Genomic DNA, 27,502 nt, shown 5'->3' on the forward strand with positions numbered 1-27,502 from the left:
TCAGCCCAGGTTAATATCTCCAGCGAACAGGGTGATGAGGAGGATGATGGTGAACCCGGTGAGGAGCCCAGCGTTCTGGATGAGGAAGAAAACCGTATCTGTCTTCCTATTCCATCTCTGGTCCTTAGCGATGGCATTCATCTCAGGGAACTGCGAAAGAAAGTGAGGCAAAACAATTCAACCTCCAAGTGCTGATTAGAGCTTTGCATGTGCAGTGTAATAAACTTGTGGACAAAGAGCAAAGCTGATAATGCTGAGGTCAACATTTTATAGCGGAGACGGATGTCCAGGATGTATGAAATGCCTCAGAACAGTTTCTGCCTTTCATGTCACAAGGAAATATGATGAGACAGAGAAAAATAGACCTTGATTCAGGAAGCACTTAGAAGTTTTCAGTTTGGCACTGGTGTGCAAATCCGGTGAGGGCAGTAAACACTTAAGATAAGAACGAACTGTAGGTGCAATTAAAATATATATTTTTAATTTGGAGCCTGAACCAGCTGACTGTCATTTTCCCTGAACATGGAAATGAGCCTGATTGTAATTGTTATCACTGGATCATTACTGCATCCTGTTTGGACAGGAATGAAGGAAATAATAGGGAGGAGATCATAAGCTGTTGTGTGAAGTATCAGGTATACTCAATGGTCTACAGGCCATGCTACATATTACACTTAAAAACTCACAAGGCTCTATTTAGCCCATTTCCAGAAAAGTTGGGAGATTTTCCAAAATGCAAGAAAAACAAAAATCTGTGATTTTTTTTTTGTTAATTCACGCGAACCTTGATTTAACTGACAGAAATACAAAGAGAAAAATGTTATTCTTTTACTGACTAACTTAATTGTAAATGTAAACAAAAGTTTGAATTTGATGCCTGCAGCACACTCAAAAATGTTGAGACAGAGCCATTATTACCATTGTGTTCCATCACCTTTCCTTTAATAACACTTTTTAATCGTATGGGACCTGAGGATACTAATTGTTACAGTTCTGTCAGAACCACTTACATCAAGGAGCGTTATTTACGTTGCAACAAGTTGTATTTGGCAGCTGGCTCTGTTCTGGGATCTCCATGCCCTTCCACGTGCATACGTGGAAAGCCATGGGGGCTTTCTAAGGGGTTGTTCTCAGTGTGCAGTGATTGTCCTTCCTTGGACCACTTTCTGATAGGTGATAATCAGCGAAACACAGAAGAGCACCTGCACAACTGCTGACAAAGTTAATGCTGGCTCAGATAGAAAGGTGTTAGAACGCGCAGTGCATCACCGCTTGCTTTGTATGGGCGAAGTAGCTGCAAAACTAGTCAGGGCGCTCATGCTGACTCCTGTCCGCCAGGAAGGTGCCTACAATAGGTATGTGAGAATCAGAATTGGACCATGGAGCAACAGAAGAAGGTGGCCCGGACTGGGTTGTAAGCAGGCATCGATGATAGAGAAATGACATTGATTTATAAAAATCAGGCAGCATGGAGGTGGGTTGCAAAACGACTTGCAGGTTAAAGCAGCTTAAATAAGGTGCTCGATGCGAGATTTGCCAATAGAATGCGTCGAAGGGGATCAGCTGGGCCGACAGCTGACGCCGGCTGGCTTGAGATCGGCGGCAGTCAGCCGATCTAGCTGGGCTCGAGGGCTGTGCTTGACTTCGTGGCCTGCCAGAACTATGCTACGCTCGATTTTTTGCAGTTGGAACGTTGGACCATTTCTTGTTTGATATAAGATTTCAGCTGCTCAACAGTCTGTGGTCGCCGTTATCCGATTCTTCTCTTCATGATGCACCATACATTCTCGATAGGAGACAGATCTGGACTGGCAGCAGGCCAGTCAAGCACACGCACTCTGTCTCTACGAAGCCACGCTGTTGTAGTCCATGCAGAACGAGACCTGGTATCGTCCTGATGACATAAGCATGGACTTCCCGGGAAGAGACGTTGCCTTGATGAACATGTCTCTCTAAAATCCCAATGTATGCCCCAATACATCAGTGGTACCTTCACACACATGCAACTCACCCATGCCATGGGCACTGATGCCCCCATACCATTACAAATCCTGGCTTTTGCATCTTACACCGATTAAAAAACCTGACGGTCACGTTCACCTTTGGTGCCGAGAACTTGCCGTCCAGTTTTCCCAAAAACGCGCTGAAATGTGGACTCGCCTGACCACAGCACACGTTTCCACTGTCTTTTTGTCCATCTGAGAGGAGTTCAGGCCCAGAGGAATCGGCAATGTTTCTGTGCAGAATTGATGAATGGCTTCCTTCTTGCAGAATATGTTTTCAGGTTGCGTTTCTGGATGCAGCGGCATACTGTGTTAAGTGACGATGATTTTCCGAAGTGCTCCCGAGCCCATGTGGCTATATTTGTCACGATAGCATGGCAGTTTCTCAGGCAGTGCTGCCTGAGGGCTCAAAGTTCACGCACATTCAACAGTGATTTCTGACCTCACCCTTTACGCCCCGAGATGTTTCTTTGCTTGAATCTTTTGACGACGTTATGGACAGTCGATTTTGAAAAGCTTAAACTCTTAGGTTGAGAGATGTTCCTTTTGAACTGACTAAAAATTCTTTCATGAATTTTGGCACAAAGGGGTGAGCCACACCCCATCCTTGCTTGCAGAGACTGAGCCTTTGGTGCATGCTTCTTTTATACCTAGTCATGTTACCAATTAACCTGCTTCTGATGGAATCTTCCAAATTGGTGTTACCTGATTATTGGATCAACTTGTCAGTCTTATTCTGCCTCTGTCCCAACTTTTTTGAGTGTATTGCAGACATCAAATTCTAACTTAATTGTATTATATAAATATAAACAAACTTGGTCAGTAAAACTATTGAAATTATTTTCTTTGTATTTTTTTTTTCAGTAAAATAAAGGTTCACATGAATTATGAAATCACAGGTTTTTGTTTTTCTTGCATTTTGGAAAATATCCCAACTTTTCTGGAAATGGGATTTGAGCATAGCAGACCTCTTTTGGAGAGCTTGCTTTCTATCGTTTACTCTTGAAAATGATGAACATGACTGAGATGGAGATTAGAACAGTATTGTGCGAGAAAGGTATTGCTATATAAAAAGATGATCTGGTCTGTCAGTCAGACAGGACGGAAATGTGCGTCTCACCATGTCAGCGAGGGCGATGTAGAGAAACATCCCTCCAGCGAGGGCAAATATGACATTGGGTGCGAACGAGCTGCCCAGCAGGATCCCAAACACCAAGCCTATATAACACGACATGGCTGAGAGCAGGTTAAACAGCACGGCCTGTCTGACGCTCATCCCCGAGTTCAGTAGGATCACAAAGTCACCTGCAGGGGGAGACAGAGCAGGAAACAAACGTGGGTCAGAAATCCAAGCCTGTTCAGAGGAATCATGCTGTCCTGTTGTTTGAACCTCTTTCACTCTTTAATCACTATTCAGCGTGCTTTGTTTAAATGCATCTGTTTGTATATGAACTTTGAATTCGCCTGTGAGGAAAGGCATGTGGAAAAATGGATGGGTTTCATCGCACGGTTGCAAATACAACGAAAAGAAATCCAAATCCAAATAAATGGAATAACAGGAATCAAAATGGAGATCCTGTGGGGGCTTTTTTGTTTGTTTGTTTTTTGTTCGTTCAACACAACAAAAATGCAACTTGTGTTCGACTTCACACAGCAAGGCACAGAACAGAAAAGTTAACACAGGCCCTGTGTGTGGGGGTGGGGGATAGGTGTGACCTCTGACCCTGCAGCAAGTCACAGAGTGAGCAGTTGTTTGTTTTAAATGCACACTTTGGCACGGACTGAATCGCTGCAGAGGAACATGCACGTGAAACGTGTGGACTGGTTAAACTCCCATCCGAGCCTGATACTTGGGTGACCCAGAACTAACCAACTCAAAAAACTCTGCTTTTGTGAAACGTACAGTGGTGCTTGAAAGTTTGTGAACCCTTTAGAATTTTCTATATTTCTGCATAAATATGACCTAAAACATCATCAGATTTTCACACAAGTCCTAAAAGTAGATAAAGAGAACCCAGTTAAACAAATGAGACAAAAATATTATACTTGGTCATGTATTTATTGAGGAAAATGATCCAATATTACATATCTGTGAGTGGCAAAAGTATGTGAACCTCTAGGATTAGCAGTTAATTTGAAGGTGAAATTAGAGTCAGGTGTTTTCAATCAATGGGATGACAATCAGGTGTGAGTGGGCACCCTGTTTTATTTAAAGAACAGGGATCTATCAAAGTCTGATCTTCACAACACATGTTTGTGGAAGTGTATCATGACACGAACAAAGGAGATTTCTGAGGACCTCAGAAAAAGCGTTGTTGATGCTCATCAGGCTGGAAAAGGTTACAAAACCATCTCTAAAGAGTTTGGACTCCACCAATCCACAGTCAGACAGATTGTGTACAAATGGAGGAAATTCAAGACCATTTGTTACCCTCCCCAGGAGTGGTCGACCAACAAAGATCACTCCAAGAGCAAGGCGTGTAATAGTCGGCGAGGTCACAAAGGACCCCAGGGTAACTTCTAAGCAACTGAAGGTCTCTCTCACATTGGCTAATGTTAATGTTCATGAGTCCACCATCAGGAGAACACTGAACAACAATGGTGTGCATGGCAGGGTTGCAAGGAGAAAGCCACTGCTCTCCAAAAACAACATTGCTGCTTGTCTGCAGTTTGCTAAAGATCATGTGGACAAGCCAGAAGGCTATTGGAAAAATGTTTTGTGGACGGATGAGACCAAAATAGAACTTTTTGGTTTAAATGACAAGCGTTATGTTTGGAGAAAGGAAAACACTGCATTCCAGCATAAGAACCATATCCCATCAGTGAAACATGGTGGTGGTAGTATCATGGTTTGGGCCTGTTTTGCTGCATCTGGGCCAGGACGGCTTGCCATCATTGATGGAACAATGAATTCTGAATTATACCAGCGAATTCTAAAGGAAAATGTCAGGACATCTGTCCATGAACTGAATCTCAAGAGAAGGTGGGTCATGCAGCAAGACAACGACCCTAAGCACACAAGTCGTTCTACCAAAGAATGGATAAAGAAGAATAAAGTTAATGTTTTGGAATGGCCAAGTCAAAGTCCTGACCTTAATCCAATGGAAATGTTGTGGAAGGACCTGAAGCGAGCAGTTCATGTGAGGAAACCCACCAACATCCCAGAGTTGAAGCTGTTCTGTACGGAGGAACGGGCTAAAATTCCTCCAAGCCGGTGTGCAGGACTGATCAACAGTTACCGGAAATGTTTAGTTGCAGTTATTGCTGCACAAGGGGGTCACAACAGATACTGAAAGCAAAGGTTCACATACTTTTGCCACTCACAGATATGTAATATTGGATCATTTTCCTCAATAAATAAATGACCAAGTATAATATTTTTGTCTCATTTGTTTAACTGGGTTCTCTTTATCTACTTTTAGGACTTGTGTGAAAATCTGATGATGTTTTAGGTCATATTTATGCTGAAATATAGAAAATTCTAAAGGGTTCACAAACTTTCAAGCACCACTGTATGCTCTTGGGGTTACATTCATGCCATTTTGGCCTTCAAGAGACACCATGGACCAACTTAACTGTCCACGAAACTCTAAAAGAACTCTGAAAGAACTCTTTATGAAGTGTTTTATTTAGAGCATAAGAATGACAAAATATTTTTGCCAATATTTTATTCATTCTCATGACCAAGTTATTACCTGACCTGGGACGGAGTCCACCAGTGGGCGAGGTACTGTTTTCTGTCGGGTTTCTTTTTTTTTTTTTTAGCAACATTACGGGAAAACGGCTGGACCAATCTCGATGAAACTTTCAGGATAGATGGGCATTGGTCTCAAATAGAACCTCCAACATTTTGAGGGTCATCCGATCAAGGTCACCATAAAGGTCAAAAGCTTTTTTGTTGTGTCTACTGCTTCGTATAGAGGCGCTAGCCACTACGTCATCGTGCTGTAAGAGTGTAACGATTGCGCACTGCGCATACACGTATTCCGATTAAAATGGCCGGTGAGTGGATACAATTCGGTTGACCGTTTGAAATAAATGGACTAGACTAAAGAAATCGCTTTCAGACATGTTTCTGCTTATTACAGAGGGAAAGTGCGTTCCACTGAGCTCTAGCGCCAGGCCATTTCTGGGAAATAAGAGTTTGGGTCATGGCAACAGCGTGTGTATGTCGGCCTCGGTTCGGAGGTTTCAATTTCGAAAACTGTAAGAGGTAAGAGTCAAATAATTTAAAATACACACACTTGGTATATTTTACTTTTTTTTTTTTTTTAAATCATCTTTGGATTACGCTTCATTTTTGTGGCTACTGCCTCATAGAGTAAATATATACTGTATGCTATACTTACTGTATGGACATGGGATCAGAAAACTATTTTATTTATAAGCAGGGGCTGCATAGACCCAAAGGGAACCTCTTCTTTTATTATTTTTTAATTATTTATTTATTTTATTTATTTTTTGCAATATCTTCCTTCATATTCATCATAAGTGCTACCAGGCGAGGTTTGTTTTGCCTGGCAACACTTTGTTGTTGTTACTCCTCTCTCTCTCTCTCTCTCTCTCTCCTCTCTCTCTCTTTCCTTGTGTGTGTTTCTCACCAAGCTCATGAGGGAACTCCTCACACACAATGGCGATGGAGGTGCTGAAGCCGGTGAGGATGGAGACGGTGAAGGAGACTCCAATGGCCAGGCCATCGATGAAGTTGTGAAGGGCATCACTGAGTGTGATCATCCACGCCAGCGTCTTCACACGCGCCAGCTTCACACAGCAACCCTGAGATGGCAGGGTCTTTACAGACAGGAGAGAGAGAGAGAGAGAGAGAGAGAGAGAGAGAGAGACAGGTTTCGTATGATTTTCTCCAAAACAGTGTTCGTGAACCAAACACTGTCGTGTTTCGTGTGTTTTGATATCAACAGATGTAGCAGTTTGCACAATTATAAACTGGAATCTATAATCATCCATTTTAGACGTCTTAAAAAGTCCATCTTCAATAAGCACACACCTTCACAGGTTTGGTTTCTTTCCAATGTTAATGTACAACTTGTGTGTGTATAATGTATATAATCACACACTGAATATGGAGAATTGACAATTTTGATTTCAGTACATTGTAATATGACATCAGGATCATATATTTTACAGTACCTAATAATGCCAAGGTCCTGGTGGCTTCAATCTACACTTCTTATCTACAGTACATTATTACAGTACATGGTTATAGTGCCAGAGCGAAGGATTTATTAGCGTGTTCTTTCTATGCTCCAAGGTGAAACATTAGAAGAGCCGCATGGTAAACGACAGTGTTTGGTCGCTGCAGCTGTAACAATTTCAGCCAAAAACAGCTGCGTGTCTCGCTGAGACTAGACAAGAGGACACACTGTCCCGGACACACACACACAGAGCCTGCATTTCCCTTCATCTTCCTCACATCAACAGACTATAATGTGGAGGCAGAATCTTTTGATTTATTTTAGCTATATTTCTTCCGATCAGAGAGAAGTCAGGAATAAAACACATGATGTCGTGCTGTTCTCGGAAAATAATCAATGACCAGGTGTTGTGAAGTTGAGTTCCTGTTACTGTAGCAAAGGTTACGTTCCAATAACAACACATCAGTGAAGTGTTTTATTCCTCTTATACAACAGGAATTTGCCATTTTTATCCATTTACAGTTCTGCTCCTGTCCTCGTCCTGTCCAAACCTCCGAGACCCATCCAGAAAATGTGTTTTTCTTCCATGTTTGAGAAATGCTAAATAAATGTTCAAGGCCACTGCGTGAATGAGTAATGAGGTGAGTCGAGCAGGATCGATTTGTGTTCGTTGAGCAATTTCTCAAACAAACTTTTTGAGAGCGTGGCTACTGATTAACCGCTGCATTGAAAAAAAGGGAACGTGCAAAAAAGATGATAATTTAGCAACTGACATTGAAATCCAAATCAAGATGAAGTGACTCTCTTTGCTCAGAGAAATGTAAGCTTTTTCCCCCCCTCTCAAAATTCATAAATAAGACTGAAATTAGAAACCATCGTACTTCTTTTTGGAACAGATGTGAAATGTAGCACCTGTTCGACTGTAGCTTCTGAAGCCGTGCTGCCCTTGTCGCTGTTTGATGAGATGCTGAAGCTGGTGACGGCTATGACGGCTGCTCCGTTCTGCTGAGAAACCTCAGGAGGACTGAAGTGACTGTGGCCAAGCTGGAGGTGCACAAAAACGGAGGTTGAGAGACACTCAGAAAAGTAGGCGATACAATCTTAAATATTAAACCAAAATAGCTGGAACGAGCCTTTTTAATCAAATCTGGTGTTGGACTGGGAATTGTCAAAAGACAGACTTTTGAAAAGACCGAAAGAATTTCGGATGTCCTGACAAGTGAAAGCAGCATGATGCGAGAATTGATATTTTTTGCTCCTGGGTTTTGCTTCCAGTTGTGAAGTATAATTCACTATTATGCTACTGTCATAAATACAAATCACGCTTTGAGCTTCCCTCATGGACAGCTGTACACGTGCATTTGTTGACAAGGTGAAGGATACAGAACCAGCAAAGACAAAGAAGCCAAAGGACCATGTTGACTGAGATGTAGCAGAGTAATGCCAGAGAATTTACACAAGTATGACTGCATAGTTTTTATTTTTTGTGACACCTGAGAGGAAAAGAAGAACAACAAAAAAAAAGAGTGACGCATTTTATTTCTACTGAAATACTGTGATATTTGTATTTCAGGCCATATTCTTTGTTTGCTCAGCGTTTGAATTCACGCCGTGTGTGTAATCGGATACAACGATGTTGGTGACATATGTCGTACGTTGGACAGAGTAATTTATTCCAAGCTAGCTGTTGCAAGCTTTCAAGTCAAAGTATTACACACAACTTGGAGGAGGAGCATGAAAAAGTAACAAAACCAGAACCACATGTAGACTGAGCAATCTAATGCTAGGGGATTCGAACAGATAAAGAACGGCTCGTCAACGAAATTAACCTTACAACACTTGGATGCTCTTGACACAAAGTGATGCAAACCTGGGTGGAAAGCGCACCAACAACGTTCGACAGCAACTGACGCGAGCGTTTACACTCGCCGGCCACTTTAACAGGAACTTGTTCTTGATTCTAAAATCCCTGTTCTTGGCTGCAGGAGTGGAACCCAATGCGGTCTTCTGCTGTCACAGGCTGAGATGCTTTTCTGCTCACCATGGTTGTAAAGAGTGATTATATGAGTTACTATATCCTTCCTGGCAAAAAAGCTCAAACCAATCTGGCCATTTTCCTCTGACCTCTCTTCTCAACTAGGCTTTTGTTTGCACCCACAGAACTGTCACTCACTCAGTGTTTTTTGTTTTTCGCACCATTCTGTCTGTGTAAACTCTAGAGACCGTTGTGTGTGTGAACCCCAAGAGATCAGCAGTTTCTGAAATGCTCAAACCAACGCCCATGCCACAGTGAAAGAAAGTCGCGCTTTGAGCTGACAATTTTTCCATTCTGATGTTTGAACATTTAACTGAAGCTATTGATTTGGATCTGCGTGATCTTATGCGTCGTGCTGCTGTCCAGGGAACGGCTGGTTCGAGAGCTGCATAAAACAGCTGCAGGTGGATGGGGGTTCCTTAGAAAGTGGCCAACATCTGAGTGTTATTTAGTGAGCTTGGTAACGTCACCTTGAGATGTGGCGAGCGGTTAAACCTCTGTGAGTTGACAACTTGGCGAACGGCCAAACGTCAAGCAAGTGCAAGAACACAGCAAGGCACCAAAAATAATATTACTGACGAGTTCTACAGAAAAAAGCCCAGCTCAGCATCTGTCTTTCAGCATTTTAGCTCTCGCCCAGGTGTAAAATCCAGTCCAAGATTTTTTCCAGACTCTTGGTTCACAACCAATACATTGTGTACAACTTTGAATTTCTTGCCACGTGAAATTAGGATGATTGTTCTCGCCTCTGCCTACATGACTTCAAATGTTTAAAAAACAGAACAAAGCACAAGTTGTGAAGATAAAAATGTGAACTTATTTGACTGAGCACGTTAATATAAAACTTAGATTTGAACTGTAGCAGTACCATTGTAAGGGTTACTGCTAAAGAAAATTAATCATCATCTGATCAGGGCGGCACGGTGGTGTAGTGGTTAGCGCTGTCGCCTCACAGCAAGAAGGTCCTGGGTTCGAGCCCCGGGGCCGGCAAGGGCCTTTCTGTGTGGAGTTTGCATGTTCTCCCCGTGTCCGCGTGGGTTTCCTCCGGATGCTCCAGTTTCCCCCACAGTCCAAAGACATGCAGGTTAGGTTAACTGGTGACTCTAAATTGACCGTAGGTGTGAATGTGAGTGTGAATGGTTGTCTGTGTCTATGTGTCAGCCCTGTGATGACCTGGCGACTTGTCCAGGGTGTACCCCGCCTTTCGCCCGTAGTCAGCTGGGATAGGCTCCAGCTTGCCTGCGACCCTGTAGAAGGATAAAGCGGCTAGAGATAATGAGATGAGATGAGATCATCTGATCAACAAGATGAAAAAAATTCAACAGCACTATGGTATAATGCATGTATTAAATATACATCATTGAATACGATTTAAATATTATTAAACACCACAAAGATTCTAATTTTTACCTCTTGGTCCATTCTTAGCATCATCTTCATGATCTTCTCAGTGAAGAAAAGCAGATAAAATCCACCGAAGATCCCAACAGCTTTCTCAATGTAGTTATCTGCTTTCGGGTCAAACCCCAGAGCCTGCATTGATTTCGTAGAGACAAGTTTTCTTATTCACTTAATTCAGAATACTGACCGAATAATCACGCTGTGATTAGCGTGATGTTTGTCTTATGCACTTTGATTATTCTCCAACAAAAGCTTTCAAATAGATTTGACACTTTTTCCAGACATCATGCAAAAAAAAAATTATGAATGATCTGAATTACATTATACATGGATTAAATTATTTTTTTCTTCATTAGAGTGTGTACAATGTGTGAAACCTCAGGTATGAGCTGCAGCACAGCGTTCGAGAACAGCGTCCCGATGGCCAACCCGATGAAGTACGTGAGCACTTTAGGGAAGTAGGGTTTCTTGGTGAAGGGGATGAGGAGGAGACCCAGGAAGGCAGCCAGGTTGATGATGGTCACGGCCAGGAAACCGAAACCCCATACTGTGGACATATATGGGGAGAATGTTCATGGAGTGGAAAAACTGTACAGCTGGTTCCTGAGGGGTGTTGGTTCATATCCCAAATCACAAACAAATATAATCTCATTGGTGCCAAATCGGAGCTGTAGGTACAGTGGTGCTTGAAAGTTTGTGAACCCTTTAGAAGTTTCTATATTTCTGCATAAATATGACCTAAAACATCAGATTTTCACACAAGTCCTAAAAGTAGATAAAGAGAAACCAGTTAAACAGATGAGACAAAAATATTATACTTGGTCATTTATTTATTGAGGAAAATGATCCAATATTACATATCTGTGAGTGGCAAAAGTATGTGAACCTCTAGGATTAGCAGTTAATTTGAAGGTGACATTAGAGTCAGGTGTTTTCAATCAATGGGATGGCAATCAGGTGTGAGTGGGCACCCTGTTTTATTTAAAGAACAGGGATCTATCAAAGTCTGATCTTCACAACACATGTTTGTGGAAGTGTATCATGGCACGAACAAAGGAGATTTCTGAGGACCTCAGAAAAAGCATTGTTGATGCTCATCAGGCTGGAAAAGGTTACAAAACCATCTCTAAAGAGTTTGGACTCCACCGATCCACAGTCAGACAGATTGTGTACAAATGGAGGAAATTCAAGACCATTGTTACCCTCCCCAGGAGTGGTCGACCAACAAAGATCATTCCAAGAGCAAGGCGTGTAATAGTCAGTGAGGTCACAAAGGACCCCAGGGTAACTTCTAAGCAACTGAAGGCCTCTCTCACATTGGCTAATGTTAATGTTCATGAGTCCACCATCAGGAGAACACTGAATAACAATGGTGTGCATGGCAGGGTTGCAAGGAGAAAGTCACTGCTCTCCAAAAAGAAGACTGCTGCTTGTCTGCAGTTTGCTAAAGATCACGTGGACAAGCCAGAAGGCTACTGGAAAAATGTTTTGTGGACGGATGAGACCAAAATAGAACTTTTTGGTTTAAATGAGAAGCGTTATGTTTGGAGAAAGGAAAACACTGCATTCCAGCATAAGAACTTTATCCCGTCTGTGAAACATGGTGGTGGTAGTATCATGGTTTGGGCCCATTTTGCTGCATCTGGGCCAGGATGGCTTGCCATCATTGATGGCACAATGAATTCTGAATTATACCAGTGAATTCTAAAGGAAAATGTCAGGACATCTGTCCATAAACTGAATCTCAAGAGAAGGTGGGTCATGCAGCAAGACAACGAACCTAAGCACACAAGTTGTTCTACCAAAGAATGATTAAAGAAGAATAAAGTTAATGTTTTGGAATGGCCAAGTCAAAGTCCTGACTTTAATCCAGTCAAAATGTTGTGGAAGGACCTGAAGCGAGCGGTTCATGTGAGGAAACCCACCAACATCCCAGAGTTGAAGCTGTTCTGTACAGAGGAATGGGCTAAAATTCCTCCAAGCCGGTGTGCAGGACTGATCAACAGTTACCGGAAATGTTTAGTTGCAGTTATTACTGCACAAGGGGGTCACACCAGATACTGAAAGCAAAGGTTCACATACTTTTGCCACTCAGATATGTAATATTGGATCATTTTCCTCAATAAATAAATGACCAAGTATAATATTTTTGTCTCCTTTGTTTAACTGGTTTCTCTTTATCTACTTTTAGGACTTGTGTGAAAATCTGATGATGTTTTAGGTCATATTTATGCAGAAATATAGAAAATTCTAAAGGGTTCACAAACTTTCAAGCACCATTGTAATACATGAGCTTGTTTCCTGATGGATACAATACAGATATTGCTGGAGTTTACTGCTCTGGGTATTTTTTTTTTCTCGCCGTCTTTTGCAGCAATCCAGTAGGACTACTTCAAAGATCATATCAGCTCATAATATCTCTCAAGAGGAAGCTGTAAACAGTCATATCAGTCTCCGGTTTATTAAATGTTTAAATCTCTAAAGGGTCAGGAAATTGGGATATTATTTCCACATCATAAAAATCAGTTGTCTTGCCAAAAACAAAGGACGCACGACCGAAAACATGTTGCTCATCGATCTGAATAGCTCGGAGTGCTCAGGACAGTATATTAGTTCATTTGTTATCAAGGAATTAGTTCAAAAATTAATTTAAAATTGCTTTAAGTTGTTCTTGGAATGAGTAAATAGAACATAAAATATAACTGCAGTGATGTTTTGGGATCCAAGCATTTTTTTGTATCATGTATCTCTTTTGGATAAGCAAGAGAATAACTACATTTGGACATCTACGAAGATGATGAACTCTGGTCAAGTGGAGGCATTGTGAAGTTGTGTGTCCTTTAATCCACTCAACTTGTATAAATATCAAAAGATGAATTGCAAAGTGTCACCATTTTTTTTTTTTTTAAATACAAATGCATTCTTATTCAGACTGAACATATTGATATCAAATCAAATCGTGTTTTATCTGAGCAGTATTCCAGCAGTTACTTTTTCTTCCTCCAGCTGTGTGAGAGCACTGTGAGCTTCTTGGTTTGGTGACACTTTGCTCAGTTGTCATGGGTTTGATGAGGTTACGCGAAACCTTTCTGCAGGATAACGGCTCACAGAACTCATTAACCTCAGAGAAGCATTTATTGCAGATACAGAGCTGCCACAATAAACTAATCAGCGTGTCAGTATGAAATTACGGGCGATTACACATCAGCCTGCAGGGAGTGCAGCGACCAGAACAAGGTTCAATGATTAGGGTAAAACCTGGAGATTTGTACACTGCAGACAGGGGAAAAGCGACCGTGAGGTGCCAGTTTACACAGTGTACAGTATGAGGAGAAATTCCTCAAAACTTCTCTGCTGGGCTTTTTTTTTTAATTATTATTTATTTATTTATTTATTTATTTATTTTTTACCCAGAACATCATAACCTTAAAATCTAAAGATTTGAATGCAATTTTTCAAGTATTAAAAAAAGAGAAGGCAGCCTATTCATTCTTTCATTTGTTTTCTCGATGACTGACTATTTCACTCACTCTTTCACTGACCCCACACTCGAAGAATCGGATTCACACTCACCCACTGCCTGAATCTCACTCGATCCCTTGGTCATTCACCACCGCACTGGGTCATTCTCCTGATCTCGCTGCCTCGCTTTCACCACCTCACTGGGTCATTCTCCTGATCTCGCTGCCTCGCTTTCACCACCTCACTGGGTCATTCTCCTGATCTCGCTGCCTCGCTTTCACCACCTCACTGGGTCATTCTCCTGATCTCGCTGCCTCGCTTTCACCACCTCACTGGGTCATTCTCCTGAACTCGCTGCCTCGCTTTCACCACCTCACTGGGTCATTCTCCTGATCTCGCTGCCTCGCTTTCACCACCTCACTGGGTCATTCTCCTGATCTCGCTGCCTCGCTTTCACCACCTCACTGGGTCATTCTCCTGATCTCGCTGCCTCGCTTTCACCAGCTCACTGGGTCATTCTCCTGATCTCGCTGCCTCGCTTTCACCACCTCACTGGGTCATTCTCCTGATCTCGCTGCCTCGCTTTCACCACCTCACTGGGTCATTCTCCTGATCTCGCTGCCTCGCTTTCACCACCTCACTGGGTCATTCTCCTGAGCTCGCTGCCTCGCTTTCACCACCTCACTGGGTCATTCTCCTGGTCCCGCTGCCTCGCTTTCACCACCGCACTGGGTCATTCTCCTGGTCCCGCTGCCTCGCTTTCACCACCTCACTGGGTCATTCTCCTGATCTCGCTGCCTCGCTTTCACCACCTCACTGGGTCATTCTCCTGAACTCGCTGCCTCGCTTTCACCACCACACTGGGTCATTCTCCTGATCCCGCTGCCTCGCTTTCACCACCACACTGGGTCATTCTCCTGATCCCGCTGCCTCGCTTTCACCACCTCACTGGGTCATTCTCCTGATCCCGCTTTTACCACCGCACTGGGTCATTCTCCTGGTCCCGCTTTCACCACCGCACTGGGTCATTCTCCTGGTCCCGCTTTCACCACCGCACTGGGTCATTCTCCTGGTCCCGCTTTCACCACCGCACTGGGTCATTCTCCTGGTCCCGCTTTCACCACCGCACTGGGTCATTCTCCTGATCCCGCTGCCTCGCGTTCACCACCCCACTGGGTTATTCTCCTGATCCAGCTGCCTCGCTTTCACCACCCCTCTCGGTCATTCTCCTGATCCCGCTGCCTCGCGTTCACCACCCCTCTCGGTCATTCTCCTGATCCCGCTGCCTCGCTTTCACCACCTCACTCGGTCATTCTCCTGATCCAGCTGCCTCGCTTTTACCACCGCACTGGGTCATTCTCCTGATCCCGCTGCCTCGCTTTTACCACCGCACTGGGTCATTCTCCTGATCCCGCTGCCTCGTTCTCACCACCCCTCTCGGTCATTCTCCTGATCCCGCTGCCTCGCTCTCCCCACCCCTCTCGGTCATTCTCCTGATCCCGCTGCCTCGCTCATTCATTCACTCAATCTCTCTCACTCACTCCCTTCACACTCTCACCACGGTTCTCTATGTGTACTTTAGGCTCAGTTGCTGATCGAGGACAGGGGGGCAGCACTGCTCGGTTTAGGAAGGCGGGACAGATGGTCTTCAGGTGCCCCTTGTCCAGGTGTGTCAGGTTGCTGAGACCGTAGATAGCAAGAATTTCCTCTGCAGATCCACACTAAGAGATCAGGGAAGAAATCGGCAGCAGGTCAGAACAAGAAACACGGAGGGAAATTTTAGCCTTCAATGTCACACAGTGACTCAGTCACACAATTTGTATTTGTACACACATCTCTCTTATTGGTTAGCTACATTACAACTGTAGATTTATCGCTAAACTCAAGAAGCAGCCTTTCAAGACCAAACATTGGTTCACCAAGTATAAATGAGGAAGATTCAAGATTCCTTTGTCACTGCACCTTACAGTACAGTGAAACTGAAGCAAGCAATCCAGTCAGTGTATTCATACAAATGCTTAAAAAAAAAAAAGCCAGATCTGTACAAGATAAACATTCAGGCTAAAAGATAAACAAATCTGTACAAGATGGATAAGTCAATAAAAAAGATGAACATATCTATACAAGAACTGCTTAAAAATAAATAAATGTAATTCTTTGTATCGAGGGTGTGACCTATGCTGCAGCATGACGATCAGTCAGTGGGTTACTGGACAGTGATGAATGAATGTATTGCACAATTTGGCACGATAATTGCACAATTGTCCATGTTGACAGAGTGCAGTTGAGCAGGAGCAATATAAATAAATAAATTTATGTGATCGAGAGAATAAGGTGCATGCGGTTGTAAAAACATACATGTACTATTTAGGTAAGAAGTAGAGGTTGTTGACAGTTTGTGTTAGAGTTGAGTCCCATTTCTGTCTGTACCGCTGGCATCTGTGTAGGTGACTGGCTTTGTTCAGTTCACGTATGACACTCTGGTAAAAGCTGTTCTTTAATCTATTTGTCCATGATGCAATGGACCTGAACCATCTACCAGAGGGCAGTGGTTCAAGAAGCTGGTGTCCAGAGTGGGAAGGGTCCTTTCGGATGTTGGTGGCTCTGCTGAGGCAACGGGTAGTGTAGAGTTGCTCTAAAGAGGGCAGTGGGCAGCCAATGATCATCTGTGCAGAGCCGACTCTTTGAAGGGCTTTCTTGTCTGCCACAGAGCTGCTGGTGTCCCACGTAGCGATGCAGTCGGTCAGCACACTCTCGATCGAGCGACTGTAGAAGGTCACAAGCAGCTGCTCATGAAGGTGGTTGTTCTTGAGGGTCCTCAGGAAGTACAGTCGCTGCTGTGCCTTTTTCACTGCCACTGTGGAGTTTGTGGTCCAGGTCAGGTCCTCTGCAACGTGTGTGCCCAGGAACTTGAAAGTGGATGCACTTTCCAGTTTGACCCTGCTGATTAGCAATGGAGTGTAGTCCTTGTTGTGTTTTCGGAAGTCTATTATGAGTTCTTTTGTTTTTGATGGGTTCATGGCGAGGTTGTTTGCGTCACACCACCTTGTCAGCTGGACATCATCCCTGTAGGCTGTCTCGTCATCTCTTGAGATAAGTCCAACCACAGTTGTGTCGTCCGCGAAGTTGATTGTGTTGGTAGGGTGGGTGGGAGTGCAATCGTGGGTGTAATGGGCATAGAGGAGGGGGCTCAGCACACAGCCCTGTGGGGCTCCAGTGCCGAGTATGAGGGTGGATGAGGTGTGGGGGCGAGTCTTAGCATCTGGGAGCGGTTGGTGAGGAAGTCCTTGATCCAGTGGCAGATGGTTTGGGAAAGTCGTCCTGTAGGTCAGACAGTTTGGGAATCAGTCTGTCTGGGATGACTGTATTGAATGCAGAGCTGTAGTCTACGAAGAGCATCCTCACATAGCTGCCCTGCTGTTTGAGGTGGCAAAGTGCAGTGTGTAGGGCAGTGGTTATCGTGTCCTCAGTAGATCTGTAGGCAAATTGGTGGCTGGGAGGTTGGTTCTGATGTGCTGCTGGACCAGCTTCTCAAAGCACTTCATGATGATTGGGGTGAGTGCCACTGGGCGGTAGGCATTGAGGCCACTGATGACTGGTTTCTTTGGTACTGGGATAATCGTTGCTGATTTTAGGCAGGTCAGGATGGTGGCCTTGGATAGGGACAGGTTGAAGAGGTTTGTGAAGACTGCTGAGAGCTGGTCTGCGCATTCTCTCAGGACTCTTCCTGTCACTCCATCTGGTCCTGCAGCCTTCCTGGGGTTGACAGCCCTGAGCACACGCCTCACTTCGTGCTCTTGTACGCTGAGCATGTGGCTGTTATAGGTGGGAGTGGTTGTAATGTCTGCTGCCTCTGCCGTTCTTACTTCAAAGCGGGCAAAGAAGCAGTTAAGCTCCTCTGCTAATGCGGCATTCGCCTCAACAGTCCTGTGATTGCTATTTTTGTAACTGGTGATGTGCTGGATCCCTTGCCATAGGCTACATCCACACAACAACGGCAACGAGATGTTATTTAAAAATATATCGCGTCCAAATGGGCAACGATCAGTAAAATATCGGGTCCATATGGCAACGCTTGCTGAAAACAATGCAATACACATGCCACACCTCTGGGGCGCTGTAAGACGGTCCCTTCGGAGACACCAGAACAATAGAAGTAGTAAGGACGCATGCGCATAAACTATTATGCGCGAGACTTCATATTAGCCACAAAGTCAGGAAAATCTGTTCGTAAAATTACATTATAATGACCAAATACAATGAAAAGTATTTTTCCAGTCTCACCTGTGAAAGGTAATCCCATGTGATCTCGTTTGGACGGCAAACCTGTTGGTACAGTTAAACGCAGCTAATCTTTATTCTCCGCTTTGACCTATCCAATATGGCGGCGAGGATGACGTATGATTCTACGCGGAAGGCGGCGTCTTTAATGGTCCGGAATAAATTGAATACTACACGTTGATGGATTAATTTGTTGTTTCTCACCTGTGAAAGGTAATCCCATGTGATCTCGTTTGGACGGTAAACCTGTTGGTACAGTTAAAGGCAGCGCATGAATCTTTATTCTCCGCTTTGACCTATCCAATATGGCGGCGAGGATGACATATGATTCTACGCGGAAGGTGGCATCTTTAATGGTCCGGAATAAATTGAATGATACACGTTCATGGATTAATTTGCTCCTCTACGCCCTTTTTGAGGAATGTATTGTCGGACTTAAACCAGCATCTGAAGAGGTGAGATCGCTCCTTTTTTTCCCTATTTTTGCTGGCGGGATTGACTCTGCCCTAAGGGCAGAGTCTCTCTCTCTCTCTCTCTCTCTCTCTCTCTCTCTCTCACTTTGCACCATTACACAATAAATATTCACAGTGAAAATATTTTGTAAGCGCGTTTCATGAACCAAGTTATAGGGTTTGTTGACAACTCGCATCGCATCGCAATGAGAAGATCATTGGCACTACTGGTGTTAAGAATCAGACCATTTCATAAATGAATATTTTGCTGTAGAGCTGCAGTGTTTGTACAATTGCATGTTTTTGCTTCACTATTACTGTCACTATTCTGCTTCTTGCATTACTACTGTGAACTAACACTGAACATAATAATAATAATAATATCCAAGCTCGTGTTTCACTCTCACTAGTGCTCTGTAAGGCTTTTTCCTGGTGATATTCGTTACACTTCTACCCGGCGTGAAGCACTCACAGTCATGTGGTTGTGACGTCATCGTAAACAAATCCGTTCTACTCATCCAGACGACTTCACAATGGCAACGTTGCCAGATCTTTCCACTCTGGAACCCGTTCTCAAAAAGATTGCGTTTTGGGCACCCAAAACGCCGGTGCCGTGTGGACGCCAGGCCTAAACGATAAGCAACTGTATCGGAGTCACCTGAATCCGTTGCCGTGTGGACAGGGCCATAGTCTCCGTGGGTCGTTGTAGGCTAAATGGTCCTCAATCTTTTTCCCATACTCAGCTTTAGCACCTTTGATGGCTTTCTTGAGGTTGGCTATGGCTGTGCTGTATTGACCCATCCCACGTGACGTCACGACAAATGCGGCTGCCATTTTGGACATGAACTACCAGTAGTCTACCAGTAGCCAACAACGAGGAACGACGGCGAAGCATCGAAAGGAATATAGCCATCAAAGAAAGTTTTTACTTTCAGCAAGACTTCCATCATGCCATTATACTGTTGTGCACCTGGATGTAGTAACCATCAACACACAAGGCAAGATTTATCATTTTATCGGATCCTGACAGATGCTGACCGACGGAGAAGATGGATAGCGGCCATTAACAGGAAAGATTGGCAGCCCTCGGCATACCAACGCTTGTGTAGTGACCACTTTGTTGGAGGTAAGACGAATAAAATTAGCCAGAAAAGGCATTACATTGCTGTTAACATTTTGTGGCGGCGAGTGTGTAACCAAATAACTAAATAATAAGTGTGTAACCTCTTTGTTCTTCTGTAGTAGCTATTAGCTAACGACATTAGCTAACGTTGTGTTCCTTTGCTGTTGGTAGACTGTAGGACAGATCAGAGGTAATGTCCTACAAATAAGTGTTCAAAACAAGAGGAACATGTATTTGTCTCTTAGGCCAAGTTTACATTAGACCGTATCTGTCTCGTTTTCTTCGCGGATGCACTGTCCGTTTACATTAAAACGCCGGGAAACGGGAATCCGCCAGGGTCCACGTATTCAATCTAGATCGTGTCTGGTCCGGTGCTGTGTAAACATTGAGAATACGCAGATACGCTGTGCTGAGCTCTAGCTGGCATCGTCATTGGACAATGTCACTGTGACATCCACCTTCCTGATTCGCTGGCGTTGGTCATGTGACGCGACTGCTGAAAAACGGCGCGGACTTCCGCCTTGTATCACCTTTCATTAAAGAGTATAAAAGTATGAAAATACTGCAAATACTGATGCAAATACTGCCCATTGTGTAGTTATGATTGTCTTTAGGCTTGCCATCCTTCCACTTGCAAGTGGTAAGTGATATGCGCTGGGATCACACACACAGCGGCTCAGTCCCGAATCACTGCTTGTGCACTTCACTCGCGCGCTCTGTGAACTGCGCAGGGCCAGAGTGCACACCCTCCAGAGGGCACTCGCTGTTCAGGGCGGAGTGATTTGGAGCGCAGGATGCCTGCGGAGCCGAGCGTATCCGTGTATTGGTGTTGCTGTGTGCACACTAATCGTTTTAAAAACGTTAATCTGATGATCCGCTGATACGGTCTAATGTAAACCCCACCTTAAATCCAGGCCGTTCCCTGTAATCTGTAACAACGGTTGGAGAAAGTAATGGCTAATAGTGAGTGCACAAACCATAGAAGGTAAACTGTACACAGCGCCAGGGCAGTGTGATGGTATGTCTACTTTTAGATTGTGTTAGCTTATCAATGAACACACTCGTCACTCGACGAGTTTCATGTCTTTACGACGGATACTTAAATTTATAACGGGCCATGTCTCAACAGACTAAGAAGTTATTTCAATGACATTTAATAACATTTTGTTTATCCTGAGGACCGACATTAAATGAAAATGTGAACAAACCTTAGCTGTAATAAGATGGCGACCACCGGCTCCAGGGATGACCCTCTGATGTAGGCATGTTACCCAGCCTGACACAAAATATTTGTAGGCATCCAAACTCTTATACGCTTTCAGATCAATACCTGTGTATGGCGATGGGTTTTTAACGACATAGGTATACAGATCATGTGGGCCGAAGTCAGGTAAAGACGAGGGCTTCATGTACTTCCGTACGTCAGTGAACAATCCTGGTGGAAGCAGGTAAACGTCTTTCTCTAAGCCTGCTAACCTCAATTTTTGCAAATACCTCTCCCTCTGCTCGCCCTGTAAATGCCCTACGTCGCTGGATAGTGAAGGTGTTTTCTGCATCTCGCTCCTTTTTCTTTTATGTTTTCCTTTGTCATCTTCCTCGCATTCAAACCAATTCGAACCGAAGTCCACTTCATGTCCAAAATGGCGGTCGCGTTTACGAAGGTCACGTGAGTGGGAAGGGTCAATCGGGCTTTGTCCTCAGATTTAAATGCAGCATTGCAAGCCTTCAGGAGAGTTCTGACCTCCTTCGTCCTCCAGGGTTTCTGGTTGGAGTATACCTGGATCCGTTTATCAACAGTGACACTGTCAACACAGCTGTTGATGTAACAGAGCCCTGCTGATGTATACTATTCATTCAAAAAATGAACCACAATCGCATGTGGATCGTCTCCTCATCATATTTTTACAATTCAAGACCTTAGTCTTATAAGGTTTGGTCAACCATTCAGAATAGACCCTGATATTATCAGAACAACAAGCTGAAATGAAAAGCAGTTTGTGTTGTAAGCTCCAGATTCCCCATTTCAATCCTGATCCTGGAAGTTTCATAAGTTCTCTCGACAGTGTGTTTCCTCAGGGTTCTCCAGTGTTCTCCTACCTTCCAAAAACAAGATGGTAGGTGGATCAGAGATACAAAGTTGCCCCAAAGTGTGAATGAGTATGTGAACAATACCGTGCGATGCACGGGTGTCACATCCAGGGTGTATTCCTGTCTCAAGTTAACTGTTCCTGTCTGTAGAATCACCACAAGTCTGACTGAAGATGGATGGATGAATGAATGAATGATTTTCCGATGATCATGCATAAAACAGCAACCGAATAACCAGACTTGCATTTGACTCCAAGTGTAAATGCATAAAATGAACATTTAATCAGGATTTCATCAGGTTATGTAACATGATGTGTAAACAGGGTTTCTGACTTCCAGAAGTGGTTTTAGTGGTCAGATCACTTGACAAAAGACTGATTAGAGCATAAAATTTCTAAACAGAATGGGACTCAGCTGCTCTTTTGTTCATCTGGAAGCGTGGATATAGTGTACCTCACTTGGTGAAATAAAAGGAGTGTGGTAAATATTAGGTTCACTGTGTACCTTTTCAAAGGTTATGAGGAAAGTTACTGTTTTTATGAGAGCTTTTCATCTGCATTGATGTGATCTATGGTACACTGTGTTATATCATCCAAGATTGTAAGAACGATTCTTCCAACAGGGTCACAGGGAAAGCTGGAGTCAATCCCACCTGACTTTGAGAGATAGGTGGGGTTATCCAGGGCTGATCTTGGACATTCCCGAACAAAACAGGCACTCAAACAGTTGACCTAATGTGCCTGTTCTTGGGAGGAAACTGGAGCAACGAGAAGAAACCAAGCTGAACCCTGAACCACCACCTTCCTCCTCCTCGTCCACCACTGTTGCAAGGTCAGGGTCGAGGTGGACCTTATTGTTCTACATAGCATAATTTTACGCCGGATGCCCTTCTTGCCACAACCCTCCCATTTCTGAGCTTGGGAAACAACCATTCACACCTATGGACAAGTTAGAGTAGCCAGTTAACCGAAGTGCTTGTCTTCGGAGTGTGGGAGGAAACCCATGCAGACAGGGGAAGAACATGCAAACTTGTTACAGAAAGGCCCCTCGTCAGCCGCTGGGTTCGAACCCAGAACCTTCTTGCTGTGAGGCGACAGTGATGACTATGGTCCACGGTTTTCAGTTGAGGAATATAAATACCTGGGAACCATTCTGGACTGCCAACTGAGGTTCTCTTCCAACACAGAAGGGATCCTGAGGAAGTGCCACCAGAGGATGTACCCACTAAGGAAACTGAACTCTCTTTCTGTCAGTCAGAACATCTTACTGACATTCTATTATACATTCATTGAAAGTGTTCTAGCTTTTCTATATGCTGTTGGTATTTCTCCATTACTGTACAGGATAGGAACCGCCTGCATAATATTGTCAAGGTGTGTTCGAAGATTATTGGACTTCCTGCTCGCCACCTGAATACTGTGTACGAGCAGCGGGCTAGCGGCCTGGCTCGTCGAATTCTTAAGGACTCGACTCCTGCTTTGTTCCCGGCATTTGAGCAGCTGCCATCTGGTCGCAGGTTCCGCTGTCCGGCCTGTAAGACCCAGAGGAGGAGACCAACCTTTGTTCCAAGTGTTATTCTCCTCCTGAACTCGAAGAAGTCTAAGACAGTTACAATAACTTAAGTCTTCTGTACAATACTCTAGTGCAATATCACATGTCCTGATGTGCAATATTACAATATCACCTTGTCACTTTAACTACAAATGTCACTCTAATCATATTGTCATTTTAATTTTATCCACGCGTCATTTTATTTATTTGCCATATTTTATCTGGTGCCTTTTTTTTTTTTTTTTTACTTTGTTACTGGCAACAGGCCTGCCATTGTATATTGTACATAATATGCTGTTTTGTTTTTTGCCCACCCATTTTTGTGATTTTATTCTTTTTGTGATTTTATTTTCTTGCTTTTTTTAATGTACCACTCTTCGCCCTTCTAATTGCCCTTCGGGGATAAATAAAGTTTTGTCTAAGTGATGTTCCATAAATGATGTTAGCACGGTTGCCTCACAGTAAGAAGGTTCTGGGTTCGAGACAAGCGGCCGGTGAGGGCCTTTCTGTATGGAGTTTGTATGTTCGCGCCATGGGTTTCCTCCGGGTGCTCCGGTTTCCGTCACAGACCAAAGACATGCAGTTAACGTGAGGCAGCCTTGGGCTGAAGTGCCCTTGAGCGAGGTACTTAACCCCTGGGCGCTCTAGTGTGGCTGCCCACTGCTCTGGGTGTGTCTGCGTGTGTTCACTGCTTCAGATGGGTTAAATGCAGAGAATGAATTTCACTGTGCTTGAGTGTGCATGTGACAAATAAAGGTTTCTTCTTCGAAATGATATATTGCTTCAGCCAGCCAAAGTTTTCAAGCAACTCCTGTCATCTTTTTCTTTAGATATCAATCAAATCTAATGAATTATAATGCTACAATGAAGTGATTAAAACGAATTATTCTGACACATATATATATATATACACTACCGTTCAAAAGTTTGGGGTCACCCAGACAATTTTGTGTTTTCCATGAAAATTCACACTTTTATTTACCACCATAAGCTGTAAAATGAATAGAAAATATAGTCAAGACATTTTTCTGGCCATTTTGAGAATTTAATCGACCCCACAAATGTGATGCTCCAGAAACTCAATCTGCTCAAAGGAAGGTCAGTTTTATAGCTTCTCTAAAGAGCTCAACTGTTTTCAGCTGTGCTAACATGATTGTACAAGGGTTTTCTAACAGTGACGGCTGCTGGTTTTTAAAACAGGGGAAGCCCATTTTACGCATTCATCGTAAAACTTGTAGGCCGGATATCAAAGCATAGAAAGGTGTGCCCCATTAGCATAGTGAACTAGACAACCCTACCTAGTGGCAGAAAGTATTTTTGCTTGTACATTTCATGTTATAGTCTGGCTTACCAGGCTAGTGCCTCATATCCTTAATCAAAAATATCAAACATCCAAAAATCACTGGCTATTCAACGAAGAGCCTTGAACATCATACCCTGATATGCAACACAGAGTCTTTAACACAACACCCAGCTGTGCAACACATCCTTGAATAACATCTGCAACACAGTCTGGAAATTCATAACCAGGTAGGCTATGCAACACACAGAACCTTGAATATTATACCCAGGTATAACCTATAACACAGAGCCCACCATTCTCTTAACATTACTGAACAATATACACACTTCAGATTCATGAACATTATATGATGCACACTATTTATGCAGGGGCGGCACGGTGGTGTAGTGGTTAGCGCTGTCGCCTCACAGCAAGAAGGTCCTGGGTTCGAACCCCGGGTCCAGCGAGGGCCTTTCTGTGTGGAGTTTGCATGTTCTCCCCTTGTCCGCGTGGGTTTCCTCCGGGTGCTCCGGTTTCCCCCACAGTCCAAAGACATGCAGGTTAGGTTAACTGGTGACTCTAAATTGAGCGTAGGTGTGAATGTGAGTGTGAATGGTTGTCTGTGTCTATGTGTCAGCCCTGTGATGACCTGGCGACTTGTCCAGGGTGTACCCCGCCTTTCGCCCGTAGTCAGCTGGGATAGGCTCCAGCTTGCCTGCGACCCTGTAGAAGGATAAAGCGGCTAGAGATAATGAGATGAGATGAATGAGACTTTATGCACAAATTCTGCCCTCCGCTCCTTTTCCAGAAAATGTTCTGTGACCCTGTCATACTAGCTGGTTGTGCTTTCCAGAGACTTCACCAATTTCTGTTAGCAGCTAGCACTGCAGATCCCAATAAGGCTCAAGCTAGCCTACAACCAGATTGAACTACAAATGAAATAAACGACTGAATTCGCGAATGATCAAACTGATAGAATGGATGAAAGTTAACGGAGCACAACGAGTAATATTTACATTTATTTACAGAGTAATGTACAGAGACATCAATGAGAAGAAACGTTTATATGAAAAGAAAGTCGGACAGCACTTTGGCACACGACTACACTTTCTCGACATCCGCTGGGGACTGACTGATCATGCTTCCGTGTTCCTCGCCGACGCCGAAGTACAGAGCCCGCCCTCCTCATGTCTTTCAAACACTACCTCCAATAATCCTTCATCAGCCCGGCTTCTTGTCCCTCCCGCTGTCTCGTTTAGTCCCAGAGAAGCCCGGCTTCCCTGGAAGTGACGATTTTGTCGATTTTAACCAATAACAACTAGCCGAAATTGGCTGTTCAGAGCCCTCTCATAGACTGCAACGGATACCCGGCTGCCAGCCATAGAGCCCATTGAAATAAGAAAGGTTACAGCCAGTGTTGCCAGATTGGGCGGTTTTAAGTGCATTTTGGCGGGTTTTGAACATATTTTGGCTGGAAAACGTCAGCAGTATCTGGCAACGCTGGTTACAGCCTGGCAGCAAAGGTGATTCTCGTAGCGAACTGCAAGTTCGTCAGACATCACTCAAATAAGTTACAGGATAGTTATGAACGTAAATACAATCTTGGGCATATATTATGTTATGCAAGTTATTGTTTTAATGAGAAATCAACGTCGTAGATGCCGCAGTTTGGGGAGAGAATTTTAGGGGAAGCTCGGCTTCCCTTGTTGTCTCTGAGAAATCGCCCCTGTTTTCTAATCATCCATTAGCCTTCTGAGGCAATGAGCAAACACATTGTACCATTAGAACACTGGAGTGAGAGTTGCTGGAAATGGGCCTCTATACACCTATGGAGATATTGCACCAAAAACCACACATTTGCAGCTAGAATAGTCATTTACCACATTAGCAATGTATAGAGGTGGCACGGTGGTGTAGTGGTTAGCGCTGTCGCCTCACAGCAAGAAGGTCCTGGGTTCGAGCCCCAGGGCCGGCGAGGGCCTTTCTGTGCGGAGTTTGCATGTTCTCCCCGTGTCCGCGTGGGTTTCCTCCGGGTGCTCCGGTTTCCCCCACAGTCCAAAGACATGCAGGTTAGGTTAACTGGTGACTCTAAATTGACCGTAGGTGTGAATGTGAGTGTGAATGGTTGTCTGTGTCTATGTGTCAGCCCTGTGATGACCTGGCGACTTGTCCAGGGTGTACCCCGCCTTTCGCCCGTAGTCAGCTGGGATAGGCTCCAGCTTGCCTGCGACCCTGTAGAAGGATAAAGCGGCTAGAGATAATGAGATGAGATGAGCAATGTATAGAGTGGATTTCTGATTAGTTTAAAGTGATCTTCATTGAAAAGAACAGTGCTTTTCTTTCAAAAATAAGAACATTTCAAAGTGACCCCAAACTTTTGAACGGTAGTGCATACAGTATATGAGAGAGAGAGAGAGAGAGAGAGAGAGAGAAAATAGCTGAGGTTTACCTGCGCATGCGCACTGAGTGTGTCCAGCACCACCGGCTTTCCATGAGAGACGGTTTCCAGTAGAGTGTGAATCCCGTTAATATCTAATAACTGGTTCTGGCCGTAAACAGCGAAAACATCCTGGAGAAAATCATTGTGCAGGGTCTCAGATCGAATCCCAGAGGCTTGACTCAGGAAAAAGGCCAAACACACAGACGGAAAGAGGATGGGAAAGTCTTGCAT

General features: G+C 44.0%; 1 protein-coding gene across 1 annotated transcript; it reads right to left on the reverse strand.

Moving 5' to 3' along the window:
- On the reverse strand, positions 1-27,502 carry LOC132869132 (metal cation symporter ZIP8). The gene is made up of 8 exons (XM_060902487.1): positions 27,281-27,502; positions 15,613-15,775; positions 10,970-11,139; positions 10,602-10,724; positions 8,069-8,200; positions 6,605-6,794; positions 3,124-3,308; positions 1-150 (listed from the first exon to the last, which is right to left on the reverse strand). The coding sequence occupies exons 1-8, from the start codon at positions 27,500-27,502 to the stop codon at positions 1-3; spliced, it is 1,335 nt and encodes a 444-aa protein (XP_060758470.1).

Source organism: Neoarius graeffei, chromosome 20 (assembly GCF_027579695.1).
Source record: "Neoarius graeffei isolate fNeoGra1 chromosome 20, fNeoGra1.pri, whole genome shotgun sequence".
Lineage (NCBI taxonomy): Eukaryota > Metazoa > Chordata > Actinopteri > Siluriformes > Ariidae > Neoarius > Neoarius graeffei.